Source organism: Pteronotus mesoamericanus, unplaced genomic scaffold (assembly GCF_021234165.1).
Source record: "Pteronotus mesoamericanus isolate MK-2021 breed Mesoamerican mustached bat unplaced genomic scaffold, CSHL_Meso_final contig_20, whole genome shotgun sequence".
Lineage (NCBI taxonomy): Eukaryota > Metazoa > Chordata > Mammalia > Chiroptera > Mormoopidae > Pteronotus > Pteronotus mesoamericanus.
In genome coordinates, this window is record NW_026555085.1 from 81,287,335 (window position 1) to 81,297,885 (window position 10,551).

The following is a 10,551-nucleotide window of genomic DNA, read 5'->3' on the forward strand; positions in this document are numbered from 1 at the left end:
ATCATGCCTTTTCTACTTGTTCTTTCTCCAGGTACAATGTTGCCAGCTGTTCCCATTACTCAGGCACCCAATTTCTAGAGATTTCAACCATCCTTGTAGACTGCTCCAGTTAACCTGCACATCCTTTGAAAATGTTATCCTAGAAGGTATCTTCTGGTGTGATAGAGTGCTATATCAATACCCTTTATATAAACAGTAGAGTTTACAGGTTAATACTCCATTTGTCTGTTAAGCGAGCACATCCTTTGAGCTTAAAATGAGCTAAGACTTACATCTTGTTCTTATGAACTCTAAGTCTAGTTTAACACTTTTTGTGCATACACAACTAATTTTTTTAACCAAATGTTTAACTTTGTGTTCTCACTGAATTTTTAACTTTTAGTTTCCTTTCATTATTTTAATATATTACTATCTTTTGAGTCCTCACTCATTCTGTAGTCTAATGTACCCAGTTTATTATCAACATATTTTGGATTTGCATGTTTAAACATCTATGATTATACCTAATTCAACTTTACTAGTACACCTTCTATAAAGACTTTATGAAAAATCCTGATAATTTCCAGCTATCATTCAGATGCACCGTTTACTTGATACTCCAATTGTTGGCCCAGCAAATCAAATTCAAAAGAAAATACAGTCTTGTCAGTATAATCTATGATTATTGAAACCATGCTGACCTCTAATTATTAAGGATTGCAAAGTGTTCACAAACCATTTGCTTAAAGTTTGTCCTCCAATTTTCTCAAAAATTTCTTTCAATCTCCCCCATCCATACAAAAATTAAGAGAAATCTTTTCCCATGTTTAAAAGCTGGAACATTTGTCTCCATGTAATCTTTTGATGATATTCCACTAAGTGATTGATTCATTTTATCATGTATTTATTGAGTACTTTTAATGTGTCACATACTGTGCTAAGACTTTTACATGCCTCTTTTATTTATTCCTCACAAAACTCCCCTGCATCGCATTGAATTATCTGCCCATGACATGTTTATTGCATAATGGGAACAGCACGAGGACAATCGTCAATTTTATTGTAATAACTCTGTTTGGTGATTGATGGCTACTAGATCTATGGTGATCACATCACAAGGTGTACATGCTGAATCCCTATGTTGTATGCCTGAAATTAATATAACATCGTATGTCAACTATAGTTTAATAAATAAATAAATAAATAACATGGCCCAGAGAGTTGGGTTTAAAATAACAACAACAAACCCCGTGCATTAGATATGATTCTTTTCTTCATAAAGGAAACTCACTTTGAGAGGTTAAGGGGTCTCTTGAGGGTGACTCAAGGCATAAACAGCAAGCAGTGCTGGGATTTCCACAATGCCTTCCTGCTTTTAACTGCTCCACAGGTGTCCAACAGGTGTTTCTTGAAGACCTGCCAAGCACGTGAACTTGTTCCTGGTACCTTGGGATGATGTGGCAGCACTGATACAGCCATCAGCTTGTAAAAAAAGACTAATTATCTACCTCTTCCTCTACTTTTGCTTCTTCTCTCTTCTGCAATTATAGCTCTGGGGCGTTTCACTATCTTGGAAAACACCAGAGGGAAAGGAAAGGCTGCGCATTTATAAAACTGGAGAAACACTTGAGAGTTTTACCAAAATACAAAAGGAGTCCACCTTGTTACTGTTAATTCTAATAAAAGATTTTAGAGCAGAACACTTTTCTTGGATAAAATAAAGGCTGAGAATTATCTGGGACCTTCCGTTATTAATGTTCTGCTGATGTCCTGGGATCATATATACCATATTTTAGACTCTGTGTGGGCGAATATTCCTGCTGCTGAGAAATAGAGCAGCTAGTACCAACTGACAAAAGGTACGTCGGTGTGGCAGAGGGCTCGGAGGAGGGCAGAGACTTCTGGTTCAGCGTGGTTTGAAATATATCACTGCCCAGTTCTTCCATTGCTGGTCTTGTTTCAACACGTAAATTTGAGAAAATACATAGAATTATCAACTAATTCATTAAACTCATCTCACAATTGTTTCCATTGTAGGGAAAACCACTTTATTTTTGTTTTTGCAAAATAATGTTAAATACCAAATGCTGGCCCTTGCTTCAAACATCAAATGGTCACTGTAAGTTGCTTTGTACAGCCTTGATTTGCATCTGCATGCCTTATGCCTGGAATCTTCCAAGCTTCTCTATGTGGATCACAAAGGAATCATGTTATTCCTACCAAAGGGTCAGTATTTGGCCAACTTGCCTGCACATTAAAATCACTGGGAAAACTTAAAAATACATTAACGCCTGAGTCTACCACCCATCTGCAGAGATTATGATTTAATTGATGTCAGGGAGGGAGGGAAGGGATTTTCTGGACATTAAAGATTTTTAAAGACACCTAAGTCATTCTAACATGCAGGCAAATTTCGGAACATCTGACATGGAAGCATCTTTCCCAGTTCTCAGTTCTCTATTAGCTCTGCCTACCCAACACTAGACTGCAATCCGCCATAGCATGAATCCATCCTGTCCTTTACCGAAAGCATCCAAAGTACCAGGAGGCCGAGCTTCTACATGGGTTTATCTACTGTGAGTTTCCTTGTATGAATGGGTTTCGGTATATAAACTTTGCCAGGGGTAAAAAGGTAGCAATTAAATTTTATCTAAGAAAGCAAGATTTAAAAGTATTAGTTTAAAAATTGCCTAAAAGATGGAAATCTTCCCCAGACACATGTGGTTTTGTTGATTTGGCTTCTCAAAATCCTTGAGCTCTATAAGATTATTGAAAATGTGAAAGAACACAGAGTATAAGAGAAAAACATTCCCACCTAGTATTAAGATACTTCTATAAAATCACCAAGTCTCTAGATCAAAGGTTGAAAGACTCTCGTTGAGCTTACTAAACATCTGTGCAACAATGCCGCAGAAATAGAAAAGAGAGCTCATGCGGTTCAGACACATTTGAAAAAGCATTAATTATATTTCCTCCAGGTAGGCAGTTTCCTATATTCAAGGTCTACAGAGTTCTTTGATGCCCATACCAGATAATCTTCTTCATAGTATATAATATTTTTAATTGTAAACACTATAGTTAATCTTGAAAACAATCTTTAAAACTTGAGATACTTATTTTCCTTCATGTTTTCATTATAAGCATCCTAATCTGAAATAGCCACACAGCCCCTTGTCACATCACCCTACTTTAATTCTTAGCACAGCATTTATCACCTCTGATATTTTTCTTGTTAATTTATTTGTTTGTTTACCCCCACCAAAGTATGAGCTCCATGATACCACTAACTTCATCTCACTCAATGCTATGTTCCCAGCATCTAGAACTGTTTGATAAACCTTCAGTGAATATTGATTGAATGAAAGAATGAATGAACATGCCAACATTCTCTGTCTATAGGTGAATACTTTACTAAAATAGTAAAAGTCACAACTGATCCTCAAGCTGTGTGACCTAGAGGCTCAGGATTATATATCAACAAAATGGGAGAAATAAGATGCTGACATCACTGGTCTATTGTGAGAATTACACATTTAAAGGACTTACCATAATGTAGGGTTGGTTATATTAAGAACTCAATGAATGAAAAATCACATCACATAAATGTATATCTATGACACTTATAGTGAAACAAATGTAGTAAAAAAATACTATGATTTTATTTTATCGATCTGTGAAAAATGTATTTTATTATACATGTTCTTTCACTATTGAGGAAGAAAATTGGAGTATGATATTTGTAAACTACAGCTTGCTTGCAAGAGAAGAAAGAGCATCAAATTGGAACACAGGGAGGCAACAAGCCATTTATTTAACAGCTACCCAAAACTCAGTTTCCTCACCTTTTAAACGGAAGGGGAATAAGAAGCAGCAAGTAAATACATAAAACATCAACATTTAACCTGTAAAAGCAAGAAGTGTTTAAATATTTTCTCATAAATTTGTGCTTACATTAGATCAATAAGATCTCAATAGTGAAACAATTTGGTCCAGTCATTATTTGTGTAGCACTCAGATATATAATCCCAATTTTACAGTTAACAACAATTATCTATTTGTAATTATTTTGCAAAATTCTTTACTTTTGAGCTGTATGCTGTCCTTAGGAGTAGCTTTTTTTTAACCTGCTCTAGAATTTTACAAGTTAAAAAGACACAGATTTAGAAGAAGCTTCCTAGAGAAATATTTTTCTTTGTAAAAGTTCTGCATTACTTATTTTTTGAAGTTACAATACACAGCACTATGAGGCATCTCTAGGCACAGTTTTTTTAAACCTATGGATCAAACATTTCCAGAAACATGATGATGTATAATGAATTCATTCCTTTCACCAGCAACTTTATTTTACTATGGCCCTATTACAAATGATGAATCAATAAAATACCATTCACTTTCTTTGAAGTGGAATCTTGCCTCTCCTTTCAAGAATTCAGAAATTGCCGTTGGTTGCCTGAAGCCTTGAACTCTGTTGGTCGATTCAGGTGCCTTGTTCCCTTGGCTCTTAGGTCTGCCAGTTTCCTCAGGCTGGCATTATGAAATCATCTGGTCTGCCAGGGAGAACCACATGCTGAAGACTATCACCGTGTGTTGAGCATTGCACTGGCCCTGTGTCCGTATTACTAATACACAAGCAAGAAGCTTGGAGAAGTCCCTTTGTCATCTGGCTATTGGGGGGCATTATCCAAAGACTTATAAATATCTCTCAACAAAGCCCCAGCTGAGCTGTGTCAAGGTTGCACACTCTCTTCATCTTTCCCTTACAGCTTTTCAATTTGCTTTCCAAACATTTCTTTGTTGCCGTTGGCTGGGGTGCACTTAAAAGAAGCACATCATTAACCACAAAGAATGCTCACTGTTTTCTGTGATTTCAAATCAGTTCCAAGCACTTCCTTAGCCCCTCAAAGAGCAGCCCAGCAGCAATTACGCTGCTGCCGAAGACTCACTTCTCATCACAGAAAGGCTTCAGTTTTAGAGACAGCCAACAAGCAAGGCTGTAACAAATGATGACACATATTTTGGCCTTCATTCACCAGCGATGCGCACCCCCAGAGGAAGAGTGAATCAATTTTTGTGCAAATTCAACAGCACATCCGACAATGCCGCCCTCTTCTCTAACTCACACAAACTGGGCATTCATCAGCCCAAGTCACTCGCCTCAAATGGAGACTCACAGTGGCTCTGGTGGGGGTAGGACTGCTCTGTGTCAGAAAGGGGCAAAGTACAAGGAAAGGACACAATCCATCAGGGAAGTGAGCATTGAGTTAATTCATTGAGAAAAAGCTAGTGGAGTTTTCAAAAGCCAATGCCAAAGGAAGAACTGCTTTCCACCCCCGCCCCTGGCAATTCTGTGAAAGACAGTGTAGGGAGAGAGTGACCTCAGCAGCACCCCTGGAGCACCGTCTCCCCAAGGGTAAGCAGCTGCAGAACAATCTACCTCACAGAGTGCACTGAGACAGGCTTCCCTTCGCAGCCACGTTTCTCTCTTTTCTTCCCCATTGTGGTAGTACCTGATGATGTACCATTTCCGGAAATATCTCCAGACAGGGTCAGAGGGTTACAAAATGGGCAGGGGGAATTCCCATAATGCCTCCTCTCTGGGTATAGTAAGTCTGTTGCCCTGCAAGGGACTTATTAAATCTGGTTTTTCATTCTACCAACTGACAAGCAAATGTCACACTGCCCTCTGGAGGTAGACTCATTGGGTGATTGACTACCATTGACCAGTATGGGTTGTGGAAGTTCAGAAGGCGTTGTGGGGGTCGGGGAGTGGTGAGGAGGAGTGGGAGTATAGAATAGGAGGACAAGGGAGACATTATCAACTGTTCACTAACTTCTTATGAGTATTAAGTGTGTGCGCGCGCGTGTGTGTGTGTGTGTGAATATGAGGCGGGGGGACAAAAAGAAGGTGAATAAGTAAACACCGCTTCCAAATCTCAGCAGTGTCAAGAGAGAGTGGATGCATCTGGACAGGTTCAAACTTCAAAAGGAGACGGTGGCAAGACTGCAAGGATGGGTATGATAGAATGTTTTTTCAAAGATGGCCATACTGATATACTTCATTACCGTGTGACCTCCTTACAATATGATGTTGGGGTATAGTCTATGTTCCCTCCTGAATCCAGCGGGACTGTGACTATAGCAAAAGACCTATTACATGACTCAAAGGCTAAGTTGGAAATGGCTAGACAGTTTCCACAGGGGCCTCTCTGGATGTTCACTGTTGGGACCCAGCCACTTTGCTGTGAGGAAGCCCAGACGCTACAGAGACCATATTCCCACCACAGTACCAGCTGAGGTCCCAGACAACAGCCAACATCAACTGCCAGTCAAACCTTTAGATGATTCCAACCTCTCAGCTTGGGGTTGACGCCAAATGGAACAGAGAAGATCTGTCCCCACTAAGTCCTGCTCAAATTGCAGATTTGTGAGCAAAATAAGTACTATCCTTGAATTAAGCCAGTACATTCTGGCATGGTTTGTTACACAATAGATAATCAAAATAGTGGGTGAAGTCCCCTCTCACACTGACCAGAATGTTCTTGGCACAGAATAAACCTCACCTGAAAAGAAATGGAACCCACCTCTCTGCCTTTCATGGATTCTCATAATTGGGGGGTGGGATTCTTTATTAACATTAGCTGTTTTCCTCTTGGTCCCTGAGAAAGGTGTCCATGGGGTCTATCTGAACTGAAACCATGTGTGTACATGTGCACTACATGGTGGTTTGAACAAACTTGAATTGTGGCCAGTACTTAGCAATCAGAAGATTTTATTGCACACACACACACACACACACACACACACAATTAAATTCCTGTTTTGTCTCCAAAACAGAACAAAACAAACAAAACAAAACAAGACAGAAAATCTGGTAATACTTGATGTGCATTCCCATATAACAGTAATTCACTTGCAAAAACTCTGGTTTCCTCCATCCTCTCTCCTTTTCTGTTGCATTACATCCTGCGTGACCCACTCAAGCCCATCACTCTTCCGCATTCGCTGCCTGTCCTATAAAGGTATTTGGGTTTGTAACTTCTATTTAGCCAACAATTTTCTACGTGGTTGGTTGGGACTTGTTCTTACACAGTTATTTCAGCAGTTACATCCCACTGAAAAGAAGGGTTTAATCAGAAAAATAAAAGTCAGAATAATAGAAGAACAAAAGAAAAATCTATTCAAGACGTCGAGTCTGTAAAACTTAAGAAAGGGTGAAATCAAATAATGGGGAAGAGTCCCAAGGGGAGGCGGCGGGGGCATCAGCTTAGGTTATCGTACAGCCTGATGCCGTCTCCAACTGCAGTAGCTGCTGCACGTGAAAAGCAGCCCCAGAAGCCAGTGCTCTACTTTCACTGATTCATGTAAAGTTTGTTCTTCCTGCAAGTAAAATTACACAAATCCAAAGTCTACTATCGCAATTGCATATACTATGATTAGGAACCCTATTAACCTTTGGATCTACTTGCTGAAAACACCCTTACCACACCACTTACAGGAAGACTCTCAAACAATTTCTAGGGAGAGGATTTAGCATCAACTGTTGGAAAATGGAATCATCCAATTTGGATGAATGAGCTGGATCTGACACATTTCTTTGTATTTTTAGTCTCTGGTGTCTTTAATTTTATTAGAGGCTTTTAATAAATTATCTTTGAGCTTAATTGATTAGCATAATTTTATTGTATCATATTTGTCCTAACATGATTAGGATGTTTGAGGAAATGAAATAGTAAAGGAAGTCAGCCAACTAAGAAAACGCTTATCTTTATATGTGAAAATAAGGCTTTTTCTTTAGGAATAAAAATCAAGGAAAAAACCCTATTTCTTGCTCATTAAATATATTAGAAAAGTGTCCATTACAAGGTTTATCTCATAGTGATATGTATCTACTAATTACTTTAAGAAAAGCTGTATGGTTCAAAATCAACCTAAAGAGTACTTAATTAATTCTTGTGCAATCTTTATAAAGAACCACCAGCAGTGTGAAATCCCTCTTTATTTAACAAAGTCTGTGCTTGTGGTGGGCCCATTATGGCACGTTCAAACAGGAGTCTACTCTTGGCCTTCCATTTGATATTAAATTGAGTGGAGTTCCTAGAAATGCTTCTCTTTTAAGAAAAACAATTTCAAGTTATCTGTGATAGTATATCCTGTTTTACGATATTAACTTAGTAAGATTCCCATGTTTCCTTCAATAAAACATGCAGGGATAGTTAAGGAGCATATTACCCTCCCCATCCTAGAACAAACAAAACAAAAACCAAACAAAAAGATTTGGTTGAAATAGGTATTTATTTAAGGTATTGTCTACTTCATATCACAAGAGAGTTAAGAGAGGCCTCGTGAGGCCTGTGTATGAGGTCAAATTCGTGGTTTTTAATGTCTGAGATGCTGCAACTGAAGAAAATTTATACATCAGTGACTTCAACAGAGTGTTATCCTCATAAAACTTTATTTTATTGCAGTTGTAGAGTACTTAGTTTGGGAGGGAAGGATTAATTTATGGGAAAAAAGAGAGAAGAGGATGGTTTTGAAGTTTTAATTGCTGTCAGTTTCCTTATTTCCAGCCAATGTGAGCAGCTCAGTGCCAGAATCAGGGTTCAAATGTGATGGCATCTCCATCAGAACGTTGTAGAAATCAAACCCAAAAGCCAGGAATAAAATTACAGAGAAATGCACTTTGAAATCTATGAGGTACACTTATTTTAATATCATCAAAGCCTAACACAATACCAAAACAACTAGGAATTTTCATCTGAATCAAGAGACTTTTAGCACAGGACGGTTAGATGAACTTCGATAAGTAACTACGCTGTTATGCCGTCGTGGAAAAGTGTCCAAATGCTGGTCAAGATCAAATGAACCAAGATGTCCCGAACACCTAACTACCTAATCATTCTGGGCATCTCGCAATTCTTTTTTCCTAGTCAAAGATACCTATGAAGAGGCAACGTCGCTACTCTTTCAAAACAAACCTCCAGCTGTCAAATTAGCTTTGTTAGCTATTAAAGTACGTGAAAAGTTTTGCCACTTAATAAGGGATTTTCCCTGGGTCTAGGTTTTGCAGATCCTTAAACGCGGCTCTCAGAATAGCGAAGATCCTAAAAGATTCTTGGAGACTTATCTTCATCTCTCTGAAAAAGTAGCTGAAACCAGCCCCCCACCTCGGGGGTCCCAAATAGCCGTGACTCGCAGAGTCCCCGACCCTAGGCAGCAAGTCCGCAAAATGCGTAAAACTCTGCGGCCCCTCCAACCCTGAGAGCGGACCGTTAGGTCCCCGAAGCCGGGGTCCCTCTCCTTTTCCATCAGGAATGAAGGGAATGCGCGGCAGGTGTGAACGAGGGGGTCTATTAAGTGGGGCGCGAGGGACAGAAAATTGTTCATAGACGGAAAACTGCCTGGAGTCACCCGTGCTCAGCTTCCGGGAGCGAAAACTCTGAGCCGAGCGGCGGAGGCGGGGAGCCGGACGGCTGGCTCCGGGGGCTCCGGGGGCTCCGGGGGTGCGGAGCTGACCGCCACGGGGAGCGTGCCCGGGGCTGCGCGGGGCGAAGGCGTCGAGCCTCGGCCGGAGAGACAGCCGGTGGCGCCGGGTGGCCCCGCACTCGCGCCTACCTTGGGGTAGGGACGCAACCCGGGGTAGTGCGCTCCGGGAGGGGACGCGCTTACCTGGAGGTAGGGTCGCCCCTGGGCCACCCCGCCCACGACGATGTCGGCCGCAGCCATGCCCCCCGTGGGCGAGAAGCCGAAGCCCACGTAGCCGGCGGTGCGCACCTCGAGGCGGAAGGCGAGCTGGTTGCCCCGCGGGCTCCAGCTCAGCCAGTACTTGCCCTCCGAGTCGAGGAGCGTGCGGTGCGGGAAGGTGCTGCCCGAGCCCCCCGGCGCCGCCCGGGGGAGCTGCGCCCACAGCAGGAGCAGCAACCAGCCGTACATTCTCCGCGCCTCCGGCCCGCAGACACCTGGGCTCTCGCCGACTGGCGGAGCGGGGAGAAGGCGCGAGGGGCGGCGGCGCGAGCGCGAGCCTGGCACCGCCCTCCGTCCGCCGCCCGCCGGGAGGGGCAGGACCCGCACTCCCTCCCCGTCCGGTCGGGCCGGTGCCCTGAGGGTTCTAGCCGTGTCCCGCCCTCCCGCCCGAGCCACCTGCCTCTCCGCGCCCCTGACTGGGTCCCGGGGGTCTGGATTCGGTGGCAGGGAAAGCGAGGGGCGTCCTGCAGAAAAAGGAGGGGAAGGACGAGGGAGAGTGATCCTGCGGGGAGGGCGTGGGCACTTGCTGGGCTCAGCGGGGTCGCGGGATCCCCGCGGGAAGAATGAGAATTGATGAGAGGGCAAGTTTAGCCTAGCCCGGGAGAGGAGAAGTTGAGTATGAGAAAGAGATAATCCTGGGTTTGGTGGAGGGAAAGTGAGAGGCAGCCTCGTCGTGTAACATCTTTCTGTCCCTCGCTGTTGATTTCCCGGAGCCACCGAACTCAGCGATGACCGTCCCCGGGGGAAGGGCGCGACTCCCCTCCAGCGCTTTTCCCTCACCCTTTAACCCTGCTGGTCCCCAAGTCTGGGGAAGTCTTGTTCTTGACCTCA

At 42.6% G+C, this 10,551-nt stretch overlaps 1 protein-coding gene across 1 annotated transcript in view; it reads right to left on the reverse strand.

Annotated features, from left to right (window-relative positions):
- Positions 1-9,909, reverse strand: part of MOXD1 (monooxygenase DBH like 1) — a 69,357-nt gene extending 59,448 nt beyond the window's left edge. The window contains exon 1 of the mRNA XM_054568930.1: positions 9,646-9,909. Coding sequence (XP_054424905.1) covers positions 9,646-9,909 — 264 coding nt within the window. The remainder of the gene's footprint in view (positions 1-9,645) is intronic.
- Between the last annotated feature and the right edge of the window lie 642 nt (positions 9,910-10,551).